The sequence below is a fragment of the Papio anubis genome, chromosome 7 (assembly GCF_008728515.1).
Source record: "Papio anubis isolate 15944 chromosome 7, Panubis1.0, whole genome shotgun sequence".
Classification (NCBI taxonomy): domain Eukaryota; kingdom Metazoa; phylum Chordata; class Mammalia; order Primates; family Cercopithecidae; genus Papio; species Papio anubis.
The window spans coordinates 145,821,966-145,849,591 of NC_044982.1; the positions used below are offsets into that span (position 1 = coordinate 145,821,966).

Genomic DNA, 27,626 nt, shown 5'->3' on the forward strand with positions numbered 1-27,626 from the left:
AGTGGCATGATCACAGTTCACTGCAGCCTGGACCTCCTGGGTTCAAGCAATCCTCCCACCTTAGCCTCGCAAGTAGTTGGGACTACAGGCATGTGCCACAACATCTGGCTAATTCTTTTATATTTTTTGTAGAGACAACGTCTCATTATGTTGCCTAGGCTGGTCTCAAACTATTGGGCTCAAGCAGTCCACCTGCACCGGCTTCCCAAAGTGCTGGGATTACAAGCATGAGACGCCACAGCCAGCCACCAAATCATATTCTATTCTATGAATATACTACATTTTATTTATCCATTCACCATTTGATGGACATTTGGGTTGTTTCTTCTTTTTGGTTATTGTGAATAATGCTACTATGAACATTCATGGACAAGTTTCTGTGTGGATGATTTTATTTCTCTTGGGTAGTTACCTAGGAGTGAAATTGCTAGATCATATGGTAACTCTGTGTTTAACTTTTTTGAGGAATGGCCAGGCTTTTTTCCAAAGCTGTTGCACCATTTTACATTTCTACCAGCAGTCTGTGAGGGTTCCAATTTCTTTACATCCTTGCCAACACTTATCTGTAATTTTGAGTATAGCCATCCTAGTGGGTACGAAGTGGTATCTTATTGTGGTTTTGATTTGCATTTCTGTGATGGCTAATGATGTTGAACATTTCCATGAGCTTACTAGCCATTTGTATAACTTCTTTGGAGAAACGTCTATTTAGATCATTTGCCTTTTTTTTTTGAGACAGAGTCTTGCTTGGTAGCCCAGGCTGGAGTGCAGTGGCATGATCTTGGCTCACTGCAACCTCCACCTCCTAGGATCTCAAGCAATCCTCCCACCTCAGCCTCCTGAGTAACTTGGACTATAGGCATGTACCACCATGCCCAGCTCTTTTTTTTTTTTTTTTTTTTTTTTAAGAGATGAGGTCTTGGTATGTTCCCCAAGCTGGTCTTGAACTCCTGGACTCAAGCAGTCTGTCTTCCTCAGCCTCCCAAAGTACTGGGATAACAGGCGTGAGCCACTGTACCCAGCCTTAATTTTTATATTTTGTGTAGAGACAGTTTCTCACTATGTTGCCCAGGCTGGTCTCAAACTCCTGGGCTCAAGCAATCTGTCCTCCTCAGCCTCCCTCAGTGCTGGGATTACAGGCATGAGCCACCGTGCCCAAACCTTTTCCTATTTTTTAATTGAGTTGTAATAATTATTTTTATCATTGAGTTGTAAGAATTATTTATGTATCAACAGATTATTTAAAGGGTCCATGACAACAATAAGAAAAAAATGAGGGTAAGAATTGTGGTCAGGCATGGTGGCTCACTCTTGTAATACCAGCACTTTTGGAGGCCAAGGCAGGCAGATCACTTGAGCCCAGGAATTAGAGACCAGCCTGGGCAACAAGCCAAAACCCACCTCTACAAAAAATACAAAAAATTAGCTGGGCATGGTGGCACAGGTCTGTAGTTCCAGCTGCCTGGGAGGCTGAGATGAGAGGATCAGCTGAGCCCGGGGGGTCGAGGCTGCAGGAAGCTAAAGTAGGAGGATAACTTGAGCCCAGGAGTTCATGCCGCAGTGAGCTATGATCTGCACTTCAGCCTGGAGGACAGTGTGAGACTGTCTCAAACAAAACAAAACAAAAACAAAAATAAAGCTTTTGCTCTGGAAGTTTGAAGAGGTAATTAGGAGTTCTCATCAATAGAGAATGCAGCTTTTGTTGCCAGTTCTGCAGCCATCTTTGGTTGATTGGGGATGAAGCTGAAATTCAGTGCCATTTTCTCATCATTGATGAGAGATACTCAGAATTTAGAACACTTTATGCTCTCTAAAGGGAGATATGTTGCTAGTGTAAATTACTATGCCTTTCTATTATTGAATAATTTACCTATAAAACGGGGAGAATCTTGTATCACGTAAAAGTTTTTATGAATGACGGATTAAGGAATATAGAATTATATAATGAAATAGGGTAAGATTATAGATAATCAAAGAACAAGAGTGTGTACCTGGGGTACCATTATTTGTTTTTTGTGCTGTTTTTGAGATATGATCTCATTGTCAGCCTTATCAGCTTGGAGTGCAGTGGGCTGGATCTGCAGCCTGCAAGCCCAGCCTCCCGGTTCACGCCATTCTCCGCCCAGCCTCCTGGAGTAGCTAGCTGGGATCACGGGCGCCACCATGCCCGGCTAGTTTTTTTTTTTTGTATTTTTTAGTAGAGATGGGGTTTCACCAGGTTAGCCAGGATGGTCTCGATCTCCTGACCTCGTGATCCACCCATCTCGGCCTCCCAAAGTGCTGGGATTACAGGCTTAAGCCACCGCGCCCGGCCTTTTTTTTTTTTTTTTTTTTTAACACAGGCTGAAGTGCATCATCATGGCTCACTGCAGCCTCAGCCTCCCAGGCTCAAGTGATCCTCCCACTTCAGCCTCCCGAGTAGCTGGGGCTACACTACAAGTGTGAACCATCATGCCTGGATAATTTTTTGTATTTTTTGTAGAGACGCTGCTTTGCCCAGGCTGATCTCAAACCCTTGGGCTCAAGCGATCCTCCTGCCTCAGCCTCCCAAAGTGCTCGTATTACAGGCATGAGCCACTGTGCCTGGCCACTGTTTCAGTTTTGAGTAATTCAGTGAATCCGAGGCTTTAAGGGACCTGAAGAGTCCTTGTTTCCGTCTTTCTGAGCAGTGGATACTCTGAGACTTAGCCACCACATATATTCCTTTCAGATATGGTAAATTGCCCTGTGTTAGGGCATGCTATAGTTTGCATGAGGAATCTTGTCTTAAAGATTATAATTTTGGTCCAGGCTTGGTGGCTCACACCTGTAATCCCAGCACTTTGGGAGGCCAAGGCGGGTGGATCACTTGAGGTCAGGAATTTGAGACCAGCCTGACCAACATAGTGACACTCTGTCACTCCTAAAAATACAAAATTAGCTGAGTGTGTTGGTGCATGCCTGTAATCCCAGCTATTTGGGAGGTTGAGGGAAGAGAATCACTTGAACCCGAGAGGTGGAGGTTGCAGTGAGCCAAGATCACGCCATTGCACTCCAGCCTGGGCAACAAGAGTGAAACTCTGTCTCAATTAAAAAAATAAAAACAGATTATGAGTCTTTCTCTGTAGCATCAGTGGTAACAAAAAGTGTCTGAGTTTTCAACTCTTATTGTCATTTGGGGTCTGAGTGATTTATTTTCCAGCTGTGGAACACTTTTGCTAAAACAAAAAAAAAGAATGAGAAGTATTCAGTGCTGATTTATGTGTGTATGTAAAACATACTGTTTTGGATTAATCAAATTTTGTGAGTTTAACAAAGATGATGCACTTTGTTTACTGCTGACGATTGTACTTGTGCCAATAATGATGTTATCGTGCCAGCATTTATTCCCTGAAACTTTTTCCTTTCCTTCTTTTTCTTACCAGATACTCCATATCAAGAAGCAGAATGTCCTGAGTGTGGCAGCAGAAGGAGCGAATGTGTGTCGCCATGGCAAACTGTGCTGGCTGCAGGTCAAAGATTTTTGAAAACTTTTTGTTTTGAAGTAATTATAGAGCCACTGGTAGATTTTTTCTTTCTTTCTTTTTGAAAATTGTATTTTAGAGATGGGGTCTCACTCTGTCACCCAGGCCACAGTGCAGATCAGAGCTCACTGCAGCATTGAACTCCTGGGCTCATGCTGTCTATCCTGTCACTTTAGCCTCCTGAGTAGCTGGGACTACAGATGAGTGTCACCACACCCAGTCTTGTTTTTTTGAGATGGGGTCTTGCTGTGTTGCCCAGGCTGATCTCAAACTCCTGGCCTCATGTAATCCTCTTGCCTTAGACCCCCTAGTCACTGGGATTACAGGGATAGGCCACTGCACCTGGCTCACTGGTAGATTTATTAATTGTTTTCTTTCTGTCACCCTAGTGTCATTGTTGCATAACTTGTTGGAATGTTCTTCCTTCTCCTGGTACTCAATTTATTCTTTTCAAAAGGAAAGAGCTTCTGTCTCCTGTAAGGAGAATCTATGAGATTCTTTTTTTTTTTTTTTTAAAGCTCAGTGGCAAGAATAGGTTCACTGTTAAACCATCAGTGCTGTCTCTCAGGCTCTGCTGGAGGTCCTTCCCAGTTCTGTTCTGTCACCTTCGTTCTATGAAGAGTGTTGTCTCTTTTCATTCTGAGGTGGTAGCTTTCCAGAGCAGGTTTCTCACCACATCATTTTAGTTTCCCTGGACCTGGAAGATATCAAATGAGAGTCTCTATTATCATTACTATTATTATTATTTATTATTGTTATTATTATTATTTTGAGACAAAGTCTTGCTCTGTCATCCAGGCTGGGGTGCAATCTTGGCCCATTGCAACCTCCGCCTCCTGCGTTCAAGCGATTCTCCTGCCTCAGCCTCCTGGGCAGCTGGGATTATAGGGATGTGCCACCACACCTGGCTAATTTTTGTGTTTTTAGTAGAGACGTGGTTTCACCACGTTGGCCAGGCTGGTCACAAACTCCTGATCTCAAGTGATCCGCCCACCTTGGCCTCCCAAAGTGCTAGGATTACAGGCATGAGCCACCACCCTGGCCAATATTTTTTAAAAGTTCATAGTTAGCCTTGAAGAATAGCTAGAGGATGGATAGACTTTGGGTCTCTCTTCCTTTACTTTTTTTTTTTTTTTTTTTTTTTTTTTTGAGGCTGAGTCTCACTCACCAGGCTGGAGTGTAGCACATCCGGCTCACTGCAAAGCCCTCGGGTTCGGCTACGCATTCTCCTGCCTCAGCCTCCCAAGTAGCTGGACTAAGGGCGCCCGGCCAATCAAGGGCCTCGCTAATTTTGTGTTTTTTAGTAGAGACGGGTTTCACCGTAGCTAGCTGGTGGGATGGTCTCACCTCCTGGACCTCGCGGGATCCTGGGCCTCACTGCCTCCCAAAGTGCAGGGATTACAGGCGCGGAGCCACCGCCACCGGGCCTACTTTTTTTTTTTTTTTCCCAGAGATGAGGTCTTCCTATGTTGTCCAGGCTGGTCTCAAACTCCTGGTCTCAAGCGATCCTTCTGAGTCAGCCTTACTGCAAAGTGCTGAGGTTACAGGCTTGAGCCACTGCAGCTAGCCAAGCTTAGCTTTTAGGATGACGAGGTTTGAATTAGCAGCACAATACAAATTACTTAAAACAACCCAAAACTTCCATCTACCAAAACAAAAGAGAGTAGTCTTCCTGGTAACACAGGTCTGGGCAGTTCTAGGTTATTTCCTAAATTGTCCCCTTTGGTTTTCTGTGTATCAGAGGAACATGCAGTTGACTATAGGTGTCCTTTTTCTTTTTCTTTTTTTTTCTTTTTCTTTTTTTTTTTTCCTTTTTCTTTTCTTTCCTTTCTTTCTTTGTTTTTTTTTTTTTTTTTGAGACAGGGTCTTGCTGTGTTGCATGGGCTGGAATGCAGTGACACAATCTTGACTCACTACAACCTCCGCCTCCCAGGTTCAAGCGATTCTAGTGCCTCAGCCTCCTGAGTAGCTGGGATTACAGGCATGAGCCATCATGCCTGGCTAATTTTTGTCTTTTTAGTAGAGACGGGGTTTCACCATGTTGGCCAGGCTGGTCTCCAATTCCTGGCCTAAGGTGATCTGCCCACCTCGACCTCGCAAATTGCTGGGATTACAGGTGTGAGCCACTGTGCCTGGCCTACAGCTGTCCTCTCTGCAACTGGAAGCAAATTAATGGACACGTTTTCCCCAACCAGATCCCTGGGCTTGTGTGTTTAATTTTTTAAATAAAAGCATCGCGTGCACTTGTATTAAAAGCAAAAAATAAAAATAAAACTTATGAGAGAAAAAAATCTCCACTCCATTTCAGAGGCACTCCTTTTTTTTTTTTTTTTGGGTGGGGGGATGGAATTTTGCTTTTGTTGCCCAGGCTGGAGTGCAGTGGTGCGATCTAGGCTCACCACAACCTCTGCCTCCCAGGTTCAAGCAATTCTCCTGCCTCAGCCTCCCGAGTAGCTGAGATTGCAGGCATGCGCCACCACGCCCAGCTAATGTATTTTTAGTAGAGATGGGGTTTCTCCATGTTGGTCAGGCTGGTCTCGAACTCCCGACCTCAGGTGATCCGCCCGCCTCGGCTTCCCAAAGTGCTGGGATTACAGGCATGAGCCACTGCACCTGGCCAGAGGCACTACTTGTTTTTGAGATGGAGTTTTGCTCTGTCGCCCAGGCTAGAGTGCAGTGGCACAATCTCAGTTCACTGCAACCTCTGCCTCCTGGGTTCAAGCAATTCTCCTGCCTCAGCCTCCCAAGTAGCTGGGACTACAGGCGCCCGCCACCACGCCTGGTTAATTTTTGTATTTTTAGTAAAGAGGGGGTTTCACCACGTTGGCCAGGCTGGTCTCGAACTCCTGACCTCGTGATCCGCCTGCCTCGGCCTCCCAAAGTTCTGGGATTACAGGCATGAGCCACCGCGCCCGGCCCAGAGGCACTACTTTTTTTTTTTTTTTTAAAGAGTTGACTAGGCCAGGCACCGTGGCTATTCACCGTGGCAAGGTATGGGGGAAGGGGTGTGCCACCCACGCCCCCAGGAACCTGCCCCTGCTCAGCTATCCAGAGGCCCTGTGAATTTAGGCCTTTTCTCTTTTTTTTTTGACAGACTCTTTAAAATTAATAAAAGAAAAAAAAGGGGCCAGACATGGTGGTACACACCTGTAATCCCAGCACTTTGGGAGGCTGAGACAGGTGGATCACTTGTGTCGAAGAATTCAAGACCAGCCTTGGTAACATAAGGAGACCCCATTGCCATATTAAAAAAAATTTTGGCTGGGCGTGGTGGCTCACGCATGTAATCCCAGGGAGGCCAAGGCAGGTGGATCACCTGAGGTCAGGAGTTCACGACCAGCCTGGCCAACGTGGTGAAATCCCGTCTCTACTAAAAATACAAAATTAGCTGGGTGTGGTGGTGCGCGCCTGTAATCCCAGCTACTTGGGAGACTGAGGCAGGAGAATTGCTTCTAGGAGATGGAGGTTGCAGTCAGCTGAGATCATGCCATTGCACTTCAGCCTGGGCAACAGATTGAAACTCCATCTCCAAAAAAAAGTGGTGGCTCACGCCTGTAATCCCAGTATTTTGGGAGGCCTAGGTGAGTGGATCACCAAACCTAGTCTCTACTAAAAATACAACAAATTACCTGGGCGTGGTGGCAGGCACCTGTAATTGCAGCTACTTAGGAGGCTGAGGCAGGAGAATCGCTTGAACCAGGGAGGCAGAGGTTGCGGTGAGCTGAGATTGTGCCATTGCACTCCAGCCTGGGTAACAAGAGCGAAACTCCATCTCAAAAAAAGAAGTTTTGTTTTAATTAAAAAAGAAAAAGAGAGTCTATCTCTATCACCTAGGCTAGAGTTCAGTGGTACAAACACGGCTTACTGCAACCTGGAGCTCCTAGGCTCAAGTGATCCTCCCACCTCAGCCTCCCGAGTAGCTGGGATCACAGGTGCACCACCATGCTCAGCTGATTTTTAAATTTTTTGTACAGATGGGGTCTCCGTAAGTTTTCCAGGTGGTCTTGAACTCCTGGGTTCAAGAGATCCTCCTACCTTGGCCTCCCAAAGTACTTATGATTACAGGCGTGAACCACCTTGCCCAGCCTCCCTGTGGGGTTTTTAATGGAGGCATCATTATGTAGGCATAATTGATTAAGTCATTGGCCATTTGTGATCAACTTAACCTTCAGCCCCTTTCTCCTCCCTTGAAGTTGGGTAGTGGGATGAAAGTCCCAGCTCTCTAATCATGCGTTTGTCTTTCCTATGACCAGTACCCATCCTGAAACTCTAGGAGCATCTAGGAGCCCCCAGCCTCCAGTCATCCCATTAATACACAAAAAACACTCATCACTCACTTTCAAGATTCCAAGGGTTTTCAGGAAACCAGAAGGAAGACCAAATATTTAGTTCATAATTAGAATGCCATAGATGAGACTGGTAAACTAACTAACTAACTTCCTTCCTTCCTTCCTTCCTTCCTTCCTTCCTTCCTTCCTTCCTTCCTTCCCTCCCTCCCTCCCTCCCTCCCTCCTTCCTCCCTTCCTTCCTTCCTTCCTTTCTTTCATTTTTATATATTTATTTTGAGACAAAGTCTTGCTCTTGTCCCCCAGGCTGGAGTGCGATGGCGCAATCTCGGCTCATTACAACCTCCGCCTCCTGGGTTCAAGCGATTCTCCTGCCTCACCCCACCGAGTAGCTGAGATTACAGGCGCTTGCCACCACACCTGGCTAATTTTTTTTTGCGTGTGTGTGTGTGTGTGTGTGTGTGTGTGTGTTTTTAGTAGAGGTGGGGTTTCACCATGTTGGCCAGGCTGGTCTAGAACTCTTGACCTCAGGTGATCCACCCGCCTCGGCCTCCCAAAGTGCTGGGATTACAGGCATGAGCCACTGCGCCTGGCCGAGACTGGTCAAATATTAAAGTTGAAACTGTAACAAGTGAAAGTCTCAGCCATGGTGGCTCAGGCCTGTAATCCCAACACTTTGGGAGGCCAAGGCAGGCGGATCACCTGAGGTTAGTAGTTCGCCATCAGCCTGGCCAACATGGTGAAACCCCGTCTCTACTAATAATTCAAAAATGAGCTGGGCGTGGTGGTGGGTGCCTGGAATCCCAGCAACTCGGGAGGCTAGGGCAGGAGAACCACTTGAACCCAGGAGGCGGAGGTTGCAATGAGCCCAGATTGCGCTACTGCACTCCAGCCTGGGCGACAGAGCAAGAGTCTGTCTCAAAAAATAAAAAAATAAAAATAAATAAATAAATAAATAAAACTAGCCGAGCATAGTGACATGCGCCTGTGGTTCCAGCTACTTGGGAGACTGAGGCCAGAGAATCACCTGGGAGGCGGAGGAGGCTGCAGTGAGCCATGACTGCACCACTGCACTCCACTCTAGCCTGGGTGACAGGAAGACCCCTTCTCAAAAAAAAAAAAAAAAGGCCGGGCGCAGTGGCTCAAGCCTGTAATCCCAGCACTTTGGGAGGCCGAGACGGGCGGATCACGAGGTCAGGAGATCGAGACCATCCTGGCGAACACGGTGAAACCCCATCTCTACTAAAAAAATACAAAAAACTAGCCGGGCAAGGTGGTGGGCGCCTGTAGTCCCAGCTACTCGGGAGGCTGAGGCAGGAGAATGGTGTAAACCCGGGAGGCAGAGCTTGCAGTGAGCTGAGATCCGGCCACTGCACCCCAGCCTGGGCAACCGAGCGAGACTCTATCTCAAAAAAAAAAAAAAAAAAAAAAAATGGCAGGCACAGTGTCTCACGCCTGTAATCCCAGCACTTTGGGAAGCTGAGGGGAGTGGATCACCTGAGGTCAGGAGTTCAAGATCAGCCTGACCAACATAGTGAAATCCTGTCTCTACTAAAATATACAAAAAATTAGCCAGATGTGGTGGCGGGTCCCTGTAATCCCAGCTACTCAGGAGGCAGGATAATTGCTTGAACTTGGGAGGCGGAGGTTGCAGTGAGCCAAGATCACGCCCTTACACTCCAGCCTGGGCAACAAGAGCGAAACTCTGTCTCAAAAAAAAAAAAAAAAAAAGGGAACCTGTCTTTCACCAGCTTGTCCTTTTCTTTCCTTTTGAAAATCACAGTGATTATGTCTTACTTTTTTTACTTAAGAGCAAATTATACCTGTTTTCTCCAAGAATCAAGTACCTATCATTGGCCAGGCTTGGTGGCTCACGCCTGTAATCCCAGCACTTTGGGAGGCTGAGACAGGCAGATCATGATGTCAGGTGATCAAGACCATCCTGGCTAACATGGTGAAACCTCGTCTCTACTAAAAATACAAAAAAAAAAAATTAGCCTGGCATGGTGGCAGGCACCTGTAGTCCCAGCTACTTGGGAGGCTGAGGCAAGAGAATGGCGTGAACCTGGGCAGTGGAGGTTGCAGTGAGCCGAGATCGCATCACTACACTCCAGGCTGGGCAACAGAGCGAGACTCCATCTCAAAAAACAAAAAAAAAGAAAAAAGAAAATCACAGTGATTGTGTCTTACTTTTTTTACTTAAGAACAAATTTTACCTGTTTTCTCTAAGAATCAAGTACCTATCATTTAAAAGTGAAGATGTGGTGGGGTATGGTGGCTCACGCCTATAATCCCAGCATTTTGGGAGGCCAAGGCAGGCAGATTGCTTTAGCCTAGGAGTTTGAAACCAGCCTGGGCAACATGGCAAAGCCCAGTCTCTACAAAAAATACAAAAATTAGCTGAGTGTGGTGGTGGACGCCTGTAATCCAGGTACTTGGGAGGCTGAGGTGGGAGAATCACAAGAGCCTGGGTGGTGGAGGTTGCAGTAAGCCAAGATCACGCCACTGTCATCCAGCCTGGGTGATGGAGCAAGGCCCTGTCTCAAAAAAAATAAAGTTTTGGGAGGCTGATGCTGGTGGATCATTTGAGGTCAGGAGTTTGAGACCAGCCTGGCCAACATGGTGAAACCCCATCTCTACAAAAAATACAAAAATTGGCCAGGTGCAGGGGCTCACGCCTGTAATCCCAGCACTTAAGGAGGTTTAGGTGGGTGGATCACCTGAGGTCAGGAATTTGAGACTAGCCTGGCCAATGTGGTGAAACCCCTTCTCGCTGGACGCGGAGGCTCATGCATGTAATCCCAGCACTTTGGAAGGCCAAGGCGGGTGGATCATGAGGTCAAGAGATCGAGACCATCCTGGCCAACATGGTGAAACCCCTTCTCTACTAAAAATAACAAAAATTAGCTGGGCGTGGTGGCATGCACCTGTAATCCCAGCTACTTGGGAGGCTGAGACAGGAGAATTGCTTGAACCCAGGAGGCAGAGGCTGCAGTGAGCCGAGATCACACCACTGCACTCCAGCCCAGGTGACAGAGCAAGACTCTGTCTCAAAAAAACCCAAAAAAACAAAAAACAAAACCAAAAATTATCTGGACTTGGTGCCGCATGCCTGTAATCCCAGCTACTTGGGAGGTCGAGGCAGGAGATTTGCTTGAATCCAGGAGATGGAGGTTGCAGTGAGCCGTGAGTGTGCCACTGCACTCCAGCCTGGGCAACACAGCAAAACTTTGTCTCTAAATAAATAAATAAATAAAGTGAAGATGTTAGATATTTTATCACATGTCTTTTACTCTTCATCCTCAAATTTCCCTTCCTCAGTTCTGTCTTATCCTATGACATGTGTGTCTGGATGGTCTATTGTAGGTGGCCACAAATTGCCGAGTTTACTTATTTGACATTTTCCTTCTGGGAAGTCGAGCTTTCAACAATGGACTTCAGATGATATTAGAAGACAAGAGAATTTTGAAGGTAAGTATATAAACCGATTCCTGTGCTATTAAGATTAGCAGCCAGGTTCTAATGACTGTTCCCTTCTGATTCCTTAGGTTATCCACGATTGTCGTTGGCTTTCTGATTGCCTCTCTCATCAGTATGGAATTTTGCTGAATAATGTCTTTGACACACAGGTACATGAAGGGAAGCGCTGGATTCAAACCATTATATGCAGCTCCTGTAGATAAAAAGGCTCATCTGGTCATCTGAGGAGTGAAAGTGTTTTTAAATTTTTTTTTTTTCATGCTCCATTTCTGCTCACTTTTCATGTAAAATGTTTGTACAATATGTGAGAACATTTGGTGTACTATAAAAGCACTGCAGAAAAGTTGCTTAAAATTATTTATAAAGATGTTTTCCTCATTTTGCTCCAGAATTTGTCAAATAAGAAGCAAGATTCATACTCCATAGCATTCAGAAACTTGAGCAATTTAGGGATCATTCAGAAGCCTGATATGGGAGACATAGTGTGAGATGAACAATCACATATCTGCCTTTACCACATATGTAACAATTAAGGCAAGCTGACATCTAGCTCAGGGGTACAGGTCATCCTGCGTATGCCCCCCCCCCCAAATCTATGTGGGCCCCAAACAGCCTGAAGTGATATAATTTGTCTGTCATCTAGGGGACCTTAGAGAAATGATAAATCCCTAGATTCTACTAGCCATTGTTGTTGTTGTTGTTATTATTATTATTTGGAAGTGGAGTCTTACTGTGTTGCCCAAGCTAGTCTCAAACTCTTGCTCTCAAGCCATCCTCCTGCCTCAGCCACCGAAGTAAAGGCATGAACCTCTACTAGCTCTTAGAGCTGATCTGGGTTTCTGGTTTGACTGTGAGAACAGTAAAACCACTAGTTTTAATTGTGTTTTCTTCAAGTTCTTCTAGTCTTTTAGATTAATGACAGGAAAGGGAAATCTTGATTATGCAAGCTTAGAGCCTTTGTAGAGAAATTAAACTAATGAGTTGGCCAATTATTTTTGAGCAGCAGTCTCTAAAAGTTCAATTTTATGTTACTATATTTGGTTCACTTTTTCTGTTTGTGTATCTACTCATAATGAATTTGCTGCCATTTCTCACTTACCTGTTCCTTCGTGCCTTCTTTCAGGATGTTTCACTTAGTAGGGATTGCTTTTATGCTTGCTCCAAAATCTAACATAATTGCTGTTTGTTTCCTTGAGGACATTAGGCTTCTTGATTAGATCTTATATGTATTGTCTAATGAAGACCTTGGCATATCTGTTCATGTTTTTCTTTTTAGAGTTACGTAGTCCAAGAAGCAGAATTTTCACCAATTTGTTTTTCTATAACAGTGTATTAGTTTCTTATTGCTGCTGTGACAAATCACCACAAATTTAGTGGCCCAAAACAATGCAAATTTATTATTTTATTGTTTTAGGGGTCAGAAATCTTGAATCATTTTCACTAGGCTAAAGTCAAGGTGTCTTGCATGGTTGGTTTATTCTAGAGGCTCTTCTGAAGAGAGAGTGAGTTTTCTTGCCTTTTTCAGCTTCTAGCAGCCACTTGTATTCCTTGGCTTGTAGCCCCTTCCTCCATTTTCAAAGTGCATCACTGTAATCCCTGCTTCCATCATCACATCACCTTCTCCTCTGACTATAGTAAAATCTCCTTCTGCCTCACTCTTAAAAAAAATCACTTGTCAGGCCGGGCGCAGTGGCTCACGCCTGTAGTCCCAGCACTTTGGGAGGCCAAGGCGGGTGGATCACGAGTTCAGGAGATCGAGACCATCCTGGCTAACACAGTGAAACCTCATCTCTACTAAAAATACAAAAAATTAGCCAGTCGTAGTGGTGGTGGGTGCCTGTAGTCCCAGCTACTCGGAAGGCTGAGGCAGGGGAATGGTGTGAACCCAGGAAGCAGAGCTTGCAGTGAGCCGAGATCGCACCACTGCACTCCAGCCTGGGTGACAGAGCGACACTCTGTGCCACAAAAAAAAAATAAAAATAAAAAAAAATTTAAAAAAAATCACTTGTCATTCCATTTAGGGACTACCTGGATAATTCAGGATAATCTCATTTCAAAATCCTTAACTTAATCCCAGCTGTAAAGTCCCCTTTGCATGTAAGATAACATTCACAGGTTCCAGTGCTTATGAAGTAGTTATCTTTGGGGGCCATTGGCCAGCCTACCACACATAGATAAATACTTTTAATTATTTATTTTATTAGGTTTTCTTATAAAATTTTCCTGGTTACCAGTAGATAATAAAAGTAATTTTTTTTCTGAGACAAGGTCTGGCTCTGTTGCCCAGGCTGGAGTGCAGTGGCATGATCATAGCTCTCTGCTAGTGAGGCCTCAAAGTCCTGGGCTCAAGCCGTCCTCCCACTTCAGCCTCCCAAGTAGCTGGGACTACAGGCACACACCACCATGCCTGGCTGATTTTTAATTTTTTTTTAATATATGGGATCTCTCTATGTTGTCCAGGCTGGTCTTGAACTCCCGACCTCAAACAGTCCTCTAGCCTTGGCTTCTCAAAGTGCTGGGATTACAGGTGTGAGCCAACATGCCAGACCCATCTGTTTTCCTCCCAGAAACAGAGTCTCACTATGTTGCCCATGCTGGCCCTGAACTCCTGAGCTCAAGAGATCCTCCTGGTTCAGCTCCCAACTCGCTGGGACTATAGGAATGCATTCTCAGCCCACTAAAAATAATTCTTGAATTTTATCTCCCTTTCTTCATTCCCTAAAGGGTAACAAAGACTAATAAACAACCATAAGGCAGGCAGGTATTATAAAACAAGGAGAAAAAAAAAAATTAGGGGCAGTGGCTCACGCCTATAATCCCAAGACTTTGGGAGGCGGAGACAGGGGGATTGCTTGAGCCCAGGAATTTGAGATCAGCCTGAACAATGTAGCGAGACCTTGTCTCTACAAAAAAGTTTAAGAATACTAGCCAGGCGTAGTGGGATGTGCCTGTAGTCCTAGCTACTTGGAGGCTGAGGCGGGAGGATCCCTTGAACCTGGAAGATTGAGGCTGCAATGAGCCATAATTGTGGCATTGTACTCCAGCCTGGGAGATAGAGCAAGACCCTATATCAAAAAAAAAAAAAAAAAAAAAAAAAAAAGACCTGGCGCAGTGGTTCATGCCTGTAATCCCAACACTTTGGGAACCCAAGGCGGGCGGATCACAAGGTCAAGAGATCGAGACTATCCTGGCCAACATGGTGAAACCCTGGTAAAAATACAAAAATTATCCAGGCATGGTGGCGCACACCTGTAATCACAGCTACTCAGGAGGCTGAGGCAGGATAATTGCTTGAATCCAGGAGGTGGAGGTTGCAGTGAGCTGAGATCACACCATTGCACTGCAGCTCTGGGCGACAGAGGAAGACCCGTCTCAGGAAAAGAAAAAAGAAAGTAGATAAGAACACGTAAAGTTGGGTTGCTGGGTGTGATGGCTTGTGCCTGTAGTCATGGTTACTATGGAGGCTGAGGTGGGAGGATTGCTTGAGCTAAGGAGTTTTGGACTGTAGGGCGCTGTGCTGATTGGATGCCTGTACTAAGATTGGCATCCATGTGGTGACCTCCCAGGAGCGGGGAAAACCACCAGGTTGCCTAAGTAAGGGTGAACGAGCCCAGGTCAGACATGGAACAGGTCAGAACCCCTGTGCTCATCAGTAGTGGAATCCTGCCTGTGAATAGCCACTGCACTCCAGCCTGGACAACATAGCAAGACCCTGTCTCTAAAAAAAAAAAAAAAAAGTTGAAAATTAGCCAGGCGTCATAGCTTGCACCTGTAGTCCCAGCTACTTGGGAGGCTGAGGCAGGAAAATTGCTTGAACCTGGAAGGTGGGGGTTGCAGTGAGCTGAGATCACACCACTGCACTCCAGCCTGGGTGACAGAGCAAGACTCCACCTTAAAAAAAAAAAAAAAAAAAAAAGAAGAAATTGAGTTTTTATTCTGGTTTTTTTTTTTCCCCCATTTTTCAGATTAAGTTGACTGAACAACTTTAAATTTCCTGATGACATGGTCTATTGTGTGGGTCCTTGGGGAAAATGTTATTTAGACATTTCTCTAAATATATTTCTGGCATGAGATAGCTCTCTGTATATATTCAACTGCTCTGTTTGTCTTTTTAAAATACCACAGGTAGCAGATGTACTTCAGTTTTCCATGGAAACGGGTGGCTATCTTCCAAACTGCATCACTACTTTGCAGGAGAGTTTAATCAAACACCTTAAAGTAGCCCCTAAATATCTCTCCTTTCTAGAAAAGAGACAAAAACTGATTCAGGTGAGTGTTAGAGGATGTCGTGTATGACATTATCTTTTTTCAAGTGTTTTCTGAGCTGTATTATCAGCCTGTTATATAGAAAAATGACAGCTGCCATGTACTCATATGAACATTGCCAAAATCTTAACTGTGCCAAATGGGAATAGTTTATATCTGGTCTCAAGTGGATAAAAGCCAGGATCCAGATTTGCTGGCTATCAATTAAAAAGCACTTTTAGGCCGGGCTCAGTGGCTCACGCCTGTAATCCCAGCACTTTGGGAGGCCGAGGTGGGCAGATTAACTGAGGTCAGGAGTTCAAGACCAGCCTGACTAACATGGTGAAATCTCATCTCTACTAAAAATACAAAAATTAACTGGGCATGGTGGCAGGCGTCTGTAATCTCAGCCACTCGGAAGGCGGAGGCAGGAGAATCGCATGAACCCGGAGTTGGGGGCAGGGGCAGCAGACATTGCAGTGAGCTGAGATCGTGCCACCGCACTCCAGCCTGGGCAACAGAGTGAGACTCCGTCTCAAAAAATAATAAATAAATAAATAAATAAAATAAGCACTTTTAAATACATTTTCTAGCTGTGACAGGGGAAATTTTTGTGAGAATTTGGATCAAGGCAATGGAACCAAAAATCACCCTAGTTATTTCTCCCAAAGTAAAGTAAATTTTCTTTAGCTTCTGACATCCTTGCATGCAAACTTAGGTCATAATTGTATTGGCTGCAGTTCTGTTCACATAATCAAGTTTGCTGCCTCTGGCTTTGAGAAGTCTTGATTGACCAACCTCTACCCTGCTCTTTCTCTGTTACGCACACACTGTTAATGTAGGAGTATGTGTGCAAAGCGTGTGTATGCTCAAAGGCTATCAATAGTGTGACAGTAGAAGGCAATAATAGAAGAAAACAATAGTGTCTTAAATTAAGCAACACTTTAAACAGTTCTTTTCTTGAGTCTCACTCTGTCACCAGGCTGGAGTGCCGTGGGGCAATCTCAGCTCACCGCAACCTCTGCCTCCTGGGTTAAAGCGATTCTCCTGTCTCAGCCTCCTGAGTAGCTGAGACTACAGGCACGCGCCACCACACCCGGCTAATTTTTGTATTTTTAGTAGAGATGGGGTTTCACCATGTTAGCCAGGATGGTCTCGATGTCTTGACCTCGTGATCCGCCCGTCTCGGCCTCCCAAAGTGCTGGGATTACAGGCGTGAGCCACTGCGCCTGGCCTTAAACAATTATTTTCTTTAAAGTCTTGCTTACTATTCAGAGGAAATTGTTTTATTATCTCCAGGAAAATCCAGAAGTGTGGTTCATCCGACCTGTGTCACCCTCTTTACTGAAAATTTTGGCCCTGGAAGCTACCTACCTGTTACCCCTTCGCTTGGCACTCCTAGATGAGATGATGTCTGACCTAACCACCCTGGTGGATGGTTACCTAAACACGTATCGTGAAGGGTCTGCAGACCGGCTTGGAGGCACCGAGGTAGGTGCAGCTGTCTGTCTTCAGGACCTCCTTTCTGCCTTCTTCTCAAGGAAGGCAGACGCAGTGACACCCTTTCTTCATAGCTGCAATAGTTTTTATGGGGCCAACTTGGTGATAAATACTCTTGAAGGGGCAACAGCTTGGGCATGATCCATCCCCTCACCTTTTTATAATATTAAATTAGGTTTCCAGGAAATATTTCTGTCTAAGAATGGGTAAGTTTAATATTTCCATGTTTATTTTTTTATTTTTATTTTATTTTATTTTATTTATTTATTTTTTTGAGACGGAGTCTCACTCTGTCACCCAGGCTGGAGTACAATGACGTGATCTCAGCTCACTGAAAACTCCACCTCTTGGGTTCCAGTGATTCTCCTGCCTCAGCCTCCTGAGTAGCTGGGATTACAGGCACCTGCCACCACGCCCAGCTAATTTTTGTATTTTTAGTAGAGGCGGGGTTTCACCATGTTGGCCAGGTTGTTCTCAAACTCCTGACCTCGTGATACGTCCACCTTGGCCTCCCAAAGTGCTGGGATTACAGGTGTGAGCTACCACGCCCAGCCAATTTTTTTTTTTTTTTTTTGAGACGAAGTCTCGCTCTGTAGCCCAGGCTGGAGTGCAGTGGCCCGATCTCAGCTCACTGCAAGCTCCGCCTCCTAGGTCCACGCCATTCTCCTGCCTCAGCCTCCCGAGTAGCTGGGACTACAGGCGCCCGCCACCTCACCCGGCTAGTTTTTTTTTGTATTTTTTAGTAGAGATGGGGTTTCACTGTGTTAGCCAGGATGGTCTCGATCTCCTGACCTCGTGATCCACCCGTCTCGGCCTCCCAAAGTGCTGGGATTACAGGCTTGAGCTACCGCGCCCGGCAACACCCAGCCTATTTTTATTTTTTGAGATGCAGTCTCGCTCTGTCACCCAGGCTGGAATGCAGTGGTATGATCTCAGCTCACTGTAGCCTCAGCCTCCTGGGTTCAAGGAATTCTCCTGCCTCAGCCTCCCAAGTAGCTGGGATTACAGGCACCTGCCACCATGCCTGGCTAATTTTTGTATTTTTAGTAGAGACGGGGTTTTACCATGTTGGCCAGGCTGGTCTTGAACTCCTGACCTTAGGTGATTAGCCTGCCTCGGCCTCCCAGAGTGCTGGGATTACAGGCATAAGCCACTGTGCCTGGCCTCCATATTTATTCTTTTTTTTTTTTTTTTTGAGATGGAGTCTTGCTCTGTTGCCTAGGCTGGAGTGCAGTGGCACAATCTTGGCTCACTGCAAGCTCTGCCTCCCGGGTTCAGCCATTCTCCTGTCTCAGCCTCCTGAGTAGCTGGGACTACAGGTGCCCACCACCGCGCCTGGCTAATTTTTTTTTTTTTGTATTTTTTAGTAGAGATAGGGTTTCACCGTGGGCTCAATCTCCTGACCTTGTGATCCACCCACCTCGGCCTCCCAAAGTGCTGAGATTACAGGCATGAGCCACCGTGCCCGGCCACCCATATTTATTCTTATGCAGCAGAGAGATATAAGAAAACTATAGGTCTGAGGTCAGGAGTTCGAGACCAGCCTGGCCAACATAATGAACTCCCATCTCTACTAAAAATACAAAAAATGAACCAGGTGTGGTGCCACATGCCTGTAATCCCAGCTACTCAGGAGGCTGAGGCAGGAGAACAGCTTGAACCCGGGAGGTGGAGGTTGCAGTGAGCTGAGATCACACCACTGTACTCCAGCCTGGGTGACAGAGCAAGACTCTGTCTCAAAAAAAAAAAAAAAGAAAAGAAAAAAAAGGAAAAGCTTAAACTATTAAACTGAGAATTTCAATCATTTTTCAAGCATACTATGAATATTAACAATGACTGTCTCAAAAAAAAAAAAGGGCCGGGGCCGGCTACGGTGGCTTACGCCTGTAATCCCAGCACTTTGGGAGGCCAAGGCTGATGATCACCTGAGGTCGAGAGTTTGAAATAAGCCTGGCAAACATGGTGAAACCCCGTCTCTACAAAAAATACAAAAATTAGCTGGGCATGGTGGCGGGCACCTGTAGTCCCAGCTACTTGGGAGACTGAGGCAGGAGAATCGTTTGAACCCAGGAGGTGGGGGCTGCAGTGAGCCGAAATTCTGCCGCTGCACTCCAGTCTGGGTGACCAGCAGAGACTCTGTCTGAAAAAGAAAAGAAAATAAATGAGAGGCAAGGGAAGGGGAGGGGAGGGGAGGGGAGGAGTGTGGAGGGAAGGAGAGGAGGAGGAAGGGAGAGAAAGGGAGGGGGAGGAAGAGGGAGAGGGAAGGAAGAGAGGGGTGAGGGGAGGGGGAGGGAAAGGGAGAGGGAGGAGGAGGAGGGGAGGGAGACTATAGACCAGGATTTGGCAAACTGTAGCCTGCTGGCCAAATCTGGCCTGCAGACTGTTTTCTCCAGCTCATGAGCTAAGAACAAATTTAACATTTTTAAATGATTGTTTGAAAAAAAAAGTAGTAGAAGTAGTATATGAGACTGTGGCTCACAAAGCCTAAAATATTTGCTGTTTTGTCCTTTACAGGAAAAGTTTGCCAGTTGCCGCTATAAACCAATCTTACTTATGAATATTGATATAAAATCTTAAAATAATAGCTTTTTTTTTTTCTTTGTTTTGAGATGGGGTTTCGCTCTTGTTGCCCAGGCTGGAGTGCAGTGGCATGATAGTGGCTCACTACAACCTCCGCCTCCTGGGTTCAAGCGATTCTCCTGCCTCAGCCTCCCGAGTAGCTGGGATTACAGGCATGCGCTACCACGCCTGGCTAATTTTGTATTTTTAGTAGAGACGGGGTTTCTCCATCTTGGTCAGGCTGGTCTCGAACTCCTGACCTCAGATGATCTGCCCTCCTTGGCCATCCAAGATGCTAGGATTACAGGCGTGAGCCACTGCGCCCAGCCTAATACTAGCATTTTTTATATGAACCCTATATATGTTATTATTTTTAATGTGTCACTGGATTCTAGTTGTAAGCATGGTTCAGTGTGACAAGATTCTCCATTTCAGTAGAGCCAAGAAAGTCTTATGATTATCTTATAAATTGTAATATTCTACATGCATTATTGGTCACAGTTGGAATAGATGGTAACTTTTCTAACCCAATAAAATATATACAGTCATCTCTTAGTATTTGTGGGGGATTGGTTCCAGGATCCCCCATGGATTCCAAAACCCATGATGCTCAAGTCCCTTATGTGAAATGTAAGGATGATTATATGAAACATATGGATGAGCCGGGCGTGGTGGCTCATGCCTGTAATCCCAGCACTTTGGGAGGCCAAGGCGGGCAGATACCTTGGACACGGGAGTTTGGAAACAGACTGGCCAACATGGTGAAATCCTGTCTCTACTAATAATACAAAAATTAGCTGGGCATGGTGGTGCATGCCTGTAATCCCAGCTACTCAGGAGGCTGAGGCAGGAGAATCGCTTGAACCCAGGAGGTGGAGGTTGCAGTGAGCCAAGATTGCACCATTGTACTCCAGCATGGGCGACAAGAGCAAAACTCCATCTCCTAAAAAAAAAAAAAGAAATGTATGGATGAAATGTATGTCCCTTATATGAAATGTAAGGATGATTTAAAGTATAGGGGAGGATATGTATAGGTTATATGGAAATGTGCAGCAGCATTTTTTCGTTTTTCACTATCATATCTTCCCCTATACTTTAAATCATTCTTAGATTACTTATAATAGCTAATACAATGTAAATGCTATGTAAATAGTTGTCATATTGCATTGTTTATGGAATAATGAAATGAAAAAACAAGTTTGTACATAATCATTTCAAATGCAGCCATCCTTTTTTTTTTTTTTTTTTTTTTTTTGAGACAGAGTCTTGCTCTGTCACCCAGGCTGGAGTGCAGTGGTACAACCTGGGTCATTGCAACCTCCACCTCCTGAGTTCAAGTGATTCTCCTCCCTCAGCCTCCTGAGTAGCTGAAATTACAAGCATGTGCTACCACGCTCAGCTAATTTTTGTATTTTTAGTAGAGATGGGATTTGGCCATGTTGGTCAGGCTGGTCTGGAACTCCTGACCTCAAGTGATCCGCCCACCTCAGCCTCCCAAAGTGCTGGGATTACAGGTGTGAACCACTTTTTCCTGACTATTGCAATCTACAATTGGTTGAATCCATGGATGCAGAACCCATGGATATGGAAAGTATCTCAAGAGAGAAGACTACATATTTGTTTGAGAACACTAATATCAGGAATAGTACAAAAATTGTGACTCTCACCACTATTTTAGCATTTTTGAAGCTATTAGCCAGTAAAATTAGAAAATAAAATGTGAGCTATGAAAATCGAAAAAAGGAATCGGAATTATGACTTGCCAGTTATACAACTAAAAACTAAAAAGGAACAACTGAAAAAGACTACCACAAACAAAAAGCCAATTTATAAAGTGCCTGGGTACAAATGTAAAAATTATTAGCTTTTTGATATCCATATAAGCAGCTAAAAAAACATAATCAGAGGCCAGGTGTGGTGGCTTATGCCTATAATCCCAGCACTTTGGAAGGCTGAGGTGGGAGGATCGCTTGAGCCCAGGGGTTCAAGACCAGCCTGGCCAGCGTAGTGAAACCCTGTCTCTACAAAAAAATTAAAAATTAGCCAGGCGTGGTGGCACACACCTGAAGTTCCAGCTACTCTGAGTGGCGGAGGCTGAGGTGGGAGGATTGCTTGAGCCCAGCAGGTGGAGATTGCAGTAAACCATGATCACACCACTGTACTTCAGCCTGGGTGACAGAACAAGGCCTTGTCTCAAAAAAAACCCCACAAAAATTAGCAAGGTGTGGTGGCATGCACCTGTGCTTCCAGCTACTCAGGAGGCTGAGGCAAGAGGATCACTAAAGGCCAGGAGTTAGAGGTTACAGTGAGCCATGATTGCACCGTTGCACTCCAGCCTAGGCAACAGAGCAAGACCCTGTCTAAAAAAAAAAAAAAAAAAAAAAAACTCCCCCAAACCTGAAAGAGTTAACAAAATAAAAATTTGTAGGAAAATAAAAATGTAATCCAATGAAAAAAAATATATGTATATGATCAGGTAGACTATCTTTGGGAGATAATACAAGAAACTGCTCTAAGAAGATGTACCTGCTAAGGCAGCTGAGGCCAGGTTGGAAGGGAGACTGACTTTTCCTGTATCATGTTTTTACATGCGTGCATACACAAACAGACACACAACCCTATGGATTCATTCCCTTTTCAAAATATTGAAATTACTGGAAAAATGATACTACTATAATTGAAGACACCAGAGGGTGCTATATGAACACATTTGAATAGACTCTCATTTACCAATTACCATTTGGTACAACAGAAGTGATTTCAGGCCAGGCGCGGTGGCTCACGACTATAATTCCAGCATTTTGGGAGGCCAAGGCAGGCCAGCTGATCATGAGGTCAGGAGATCGAGACCATCCTGGCTAACATGGTGAAACCCCATCTCTACTAAAATACAAAATTTACCTGGACATGGCTGGGTGCAGGGGCTCACGCCTGTAATCCCAGCACTTTGGGAGGCCGAGGCAGGTGGATCACGAGGTCAGGAGATCAAGACCATCCTGGCTAATGCAGTGAAACCCCGTCTCTATTAAAAAAAAAAAAAAAATTAGCTGGGCGTGGTGGCAGGCGCCTGTAGTCCCAGCTACTTGGGAGGCTGAGGCAGGAGAATGGCCTGAACCCAGGAGGCGTATCTTGCAGTGAGCCCAGATCACACCACTGCACTTCAGCCTGGGCAACAGAGGGAGACTCTGTCTCAAAAAAAAAAAAAAAAAAATTACCTGGGCAGGGTGGCGCATGCCTCTAATCCCAGCTACTTGAGAAGCCAAGGCAGGAGAACCGCTTGAACCAGGGAATCAGAGGTTGCAGTGAGCTGAGATCACCCCACTGCACTCCAGCCTGGTGACAGAGGGACACTCTGTCTCAAAAAAAAAAAAAAAAAAAAGTGATTTTAAGTACCAAATTCAGAAGTTTAGTTACAATAAACTTGTGTTTGCTTTCTCTTCTTAGCCTACATGTATGGAGCTGCCAGAGGAACTGCTTCAACTCAAGGACTTCCAGAAGCAGCGCAGGGAGAAAGCTGCAAGAGAATACAGGGTGAATGCACAGGGACTCCTAATAAGGACAGTGCTACAGCCAAAGAAATTAGTGATAGAGAGAGCAGGTAAAGAGGAGAAAGTCAAAGGCTTCTTATTTGGTAAAAATTTTAGGATAGATAAAGCTCCAAGTTTTACATCTCAAGACTTTCATGGGGATGTGAATTTACTGAAAGAAGAATCTTTGAATAAACAAGCTACAAAGCCTCAGCATCTGCCTCCCATAGAGGAAGGGGAAACCAGTGAGGATTCCAGTAACAAACTCATTTGCTCTGAGTCAAAGGGGTCAGAGGACCAGAGAATAACTCAGAAAGAACACTTTAGGACACCCAAACATGAGTTGCAGGCAAGTTTATCTTTGAAAGAGGAGATAGAACAGTTATTGATGGTGGAAAACAAGGAAGATTTAAAATGCACAAAACAGGCTGTTTCAATGTCTTCCTTTTCTCAGGAAACCAGAATGTCTCCAAGTGACACCTTTTATCCTATACAAAATGCTGTGCTTTCCACACTCCCTCCTTGTCCAGCCTTGGAGAAGATCGATTCCTGGATAAATCCTTTTCTAACTCTGCCTTAGAGATGTGCAGTTTGTTCTTAAGGCCATGCAGGTGGCATATTTCCTTTGCCATCAGGGCCTTCCACAGTGCCCACGTTCCTCATGTTGTAAATGTAGTAATGCTTCAGTCACAGGGGAAAATTATATCCTCTTGCCTACTCTTGTGTTCCGGGTATGCAGAGAATGAGAATGAATAAGTTAAATGATGGAAGAAGTATAATTTCTGATTATGTCACTGTGTAGAAATGTTCTCAGTGACCAGAGTGCATTATTTCTCATAATTTGGGTTTAAAGGATTTGAAGAAAGGAAAAATCTTGGGCTTAGTGTCAGGAAGACGCCATCATTTTCAAATTTTGTTTTGCTTCTTGACTTGCAGATTCCTTTGAAGGGAGCTGGAAAAACTATTAATGATCCATTTTAAAAATTGGTACCTGATAATTTTACCAGTACTTTTTTTCTTTTTTATTTATTTATTGGTTTTATTTATTTATTTTTTTTACCACTCCTTGTGGAGCAGGGCTACACCATAGGCAGTGTGCCTGGAGTAGCCACTTTTTTCCTTTCTAAAATATGTTATTAACTTTATGTTTGAATGTTGTATGTTTTGTCTGTCTCTTAGGCAAATAGTTAATATTATAGGAATCAATAATTTAATTTTTGTTTTATTTATTTATTTTTTGATGGAGTCTCACTCTGTCGCCCAGGCTGGAGTGCAGTGGTATGATCTCTGCTCACTGCAACCTCCGCCTCCCGGGTTCAAGCGATTCTCCTGCCTCAGCCCCCCGAGTAGCTGGGATTACAGGTGCCCACCACCACGCCCGGCTAATTTTTGTATTTTTAGTAGAGACAGGGTTTCACCATGTTGGCCAGGCTGGTCTCGAACTCCTGACTGACCTCGTGGTCCACCCGCCTTGGCCTTCCAAATTGCTGGGATTACAGGTATGAGTCACCGTGCCCAGCCAATATCTTTATTTTAATTTGTTTTTATTTCCTTTACTTTTAGCTGGTTTTGTCCATTTTCCTAACAAAGCAGGAACCCTGGGTTTCTTTTTAGTCTGTCTGTTGTATAAACTTGAAATCTGACTCCATTCTGTTTGCCTGGAGTTAGTATACTTTCTTAGGTTGAAAGGAAGGCAGCTTGTATTGAGCCTTTTAAAGTATTGAATGCTTGCAAATTGCTCACGTTCTTTTGTGTAAAATAACCAATAAACCTGTTTTGGCATATTCTACTTAAAAAGAACAATCTCTCACTTTTCTTTATTGGGTCAGGGTGGAAAGAAATATCTGGATTTCTAGGTCCAGAGTCCAGTTTAGAAATCTGTGATTCGACTCTTACTCTTTTTGCACTTAGGAACAATGTAAGATCAGGAGCATCCTTGTCTGCACTGGTTGATTCTGAGTGCCACTGAGAGAATTGCTATGCCTTTCCAAACTCCGGAACCCAGATCTAATCTGAGTTTAAGATTAAGGCAGGCCTAAGGGCAGTCGGTTCAGCCCTGCATTGCCTTGTCTCACCTTATACTTAGTTTAGAAAGTCACTTGGGGCCAGAGTAGTTACTGGTTTATCTCTGGTGAATGCATCTCCAGGTTGAGCCCAGAATATGGTCAATCGAGGTTAACTCTGCAAAAGGCATGGATTCCTGTAAAATTTTTGAACTTCATTTAGCTTCTTAACAGAACCACTCAGTTGCTGGTCTTGAGCTCCTGACCTCAGGTGAGCCACAAGATCATTCAGTTGCTACTCATAACATATATACATACATGCTATAAAGTACAATGTTAAAAAAAAAAAAATGGAAAAAAAGGTACAATGTAGTACCCCTCAGGGTGGGCACGGTGACTCACACCTGTAATCCCAGCACTCTGGGAGGCCGAGGCGGGTGGATCACGAGGTCAGGAGTTTGAGACCAGCCTGGCCAAGATGGTGAAACACTGTCTCTACTAAAAATACAAAAATTAGCCAGGCGTGGTGGCATGCGCCTGTAATTCCAGCGCCTTGTAATTCCAGGCTGAGGCAGAAGAATTGCTTGAACCCAGGAGGCAGAGGTTGCAGTGAGCCGAGATCACGCCACTGCACTCCAGCCTGAGTGACAGAACGAAACTCCATCTCAAAAAAGAAAAAAAAAAAGAAAGTACAACGTAGTACCCCTCATGTTATAGAAAGGATTTTTCCGGCCCAGCGTGGTGGCTCATGCCTGTAATCCCAGCACTTTGGGAGGCTGAGGAAGATGAATCACCTGAGGTCAGGAGTTGGAGACCAGCCTGGCCAACATGGTGAAACTCTGTCTCTACAAAAAATACAAAAAGTAGCCAGGTGTGATAGCGCACAAGTAATCCCAGTTACTTAGGAGGCTGAGGCAGGAGAATCACTTGAACCTGGGAGGTGGAGGTTGCACTGAGCTGACATGGCACCACTGCACTACAGCCTGGGCAACAGAGTGAGACTCTTATCGGAAAAAAAAAAAAGCCAGGCGCAGTGGCTCACGTCTGTAATCCCAGAACTTTGGGAGGCGAGGCAGGCAGATCAATCGAGGTCAGGACTTTGACACCAGACTGGCCAACGTGGTGAATCCCTCTGTCTACTAAAAATACAAAAATTAGCCAGGTATGCTGGCAGGCACCTGTAATCCCAGCTACTCAGGAAGCTGAAGTGAGAGAATCATATGAACCAGGAAGGTGGAGGTTGCAGTGAGCTAAGATCATGCCACTGCACTCCAACCTGGGTGACAAGAGCGAGGCTCCATCTAAAAAAAAACTGCTGCGAGACGCGATTAGAAGTCCTTAGTTAGGAGGCTGGGAGGCGTGACCGCGACCAGGAGGAGGTTGCAGGAGCCAAGCAAGATCGCACCACTGGACTCCAGCCTGGGCTTTGCACAGAGCGAGATAACGTCTCAAAAAAAAAAAAAAAAAAGGAAAAAAAGTTATACTGGACAGTGTGTTTGAGAACTACTGACTCCCCAAACTAAATGAGCCTTTTGGGCTTCGTTACAGTATTCTCTCAAGTGAAACACTCATCTATACCCGAAACAGCATTTTTCTCTACATGTTAATCCCAGCCTGGAGTGCCTACCCAAATTCTATGAATTTACCGTGAATTTCTGTTCTTTGCTAGATAGAGTCTAAAAAAATTCCTGTTAACGCAAGACCTGTTGCTAGTGCCCTGCCCCATTACCCAGACTTCTTGTCTACCTTTTGGGAAACCCTGCACTTTTGTCTCGACCCATTGTTGAGTTCTTTACTTACTCTGTATTTTCCTAGTCTGAGAGATCATAACCCATGCTTCCCAGACTCTTGGAGTCTTGCTCTAGTCTACCACTAATTTTCTTTATCTCCTCTACTCGGCTGACTTTTCTATACATAACCTATAATTAGAGACTCACAAGTAATCTGACCCTTTTAGTATCTGAAAAAGGAAAGGAGGTTAAATGACCACCCTGGTCAAAAATGCAGAACTGAAAACGGAACCAGTGTTTCTTGGCTTCTTGTTCCATTCAGGCGTTCTTTTTTTTTTTTGAGATGGAATCTCGCTCTGTCACCCAGGCTGGAGTGCAGTGGCCAGATCTCAGCTCACTGCAAGCTCCACCTCCCGGGTTCCCGCCATTCTCCTGCCTCAGTCTCCCGAGTAACTGGGACTACAGGCGCCCGCCACCTCGCCCGGCTAGTTTGTTTTTTGTAATTTTTAGTAGAGACGGGGTTTCACCGTGTTAGCCAGGATGGTCTCGATCTCCTGACCTCATGATCTGCCCGTCTCGGCCTCCCAAAGTGCTGGGATTACAGGCTTGAGCCACCGCGCCCGGCCGCATTCTTTCAACTATAGTATGAAAAGTCACTGCAGCAGCTTTGCCCCTAAGAGCTTGATAGATTATGGCACAATAGAACTTTAATTCCCTATAGGCAGCTTATCATTTTGAGACAAGGCACGCCCAGCAGCAAGCTGAGATGAGGCCTCAGGTAAACCAGGATGCC

The 27,626-nt window shown here is 45.0% G+C and overlaps 1 protein-coding gene and 1 long non-coding RNA gene across 4 annotated transcripts in view; one reads left to right on the forward strand and one right to left on the reverse strand.

Annotated features, from left to right (window-relative positions):
* Window positions 1-24,900, forward strand: part of EXD1 (exonuclease 3'-5' domain containing 1) — a 46,375-nt gene extending 21,475 nt beyond the window's left edge. For all 3 annotated transcript variants that reach the window (XM_009209964.4, XM_003900819.5, XM_021940430.2), the window contains 6 exons: window positions 3,405-3,491; window positions 11,156-11,260; window positions 11,338-11,418; window positions 15,395-15,538; window positions 16,814-17,005; window positions 23,018-24,900. In XM_009209964.4, coding sequence (XP_009208228.2) covers window positions 3,405-3,491; window positions 11,156-11,260; window positions 11,338-11,418; window positions 15,395-15,538; window positions 16,814-17,005; window positions 23,018-23,680 — 1,272 coding nt within the window. In that variant the 3' untranslated portion in view covers window positions 23,681-24,900. The remainder of the gene's footprint in view (window positions 1-3,404; window positions 3,492-11,155; window positions 11,261-11,337; window positions 11,419-15,394; window positions 15,539-16,813; window positions 17,006-23,017) is intronic.
* LOC110743676 lies at window positions 4,002-7,571 on the reverse strand. Its single transcript, XR_002523035.2, has 2 exons — window positions 7,539-7,571; window positions 4,002-4,200 (listed from the first exon to the last, which is right to left on the reverse strand). It is a non-coding gene; the product is annotated as an uncharacterized LOC110743676 (long non-coding RNA).
* Window positions 24,901-27,626: the final 2,726 nt, after the last annotated feature.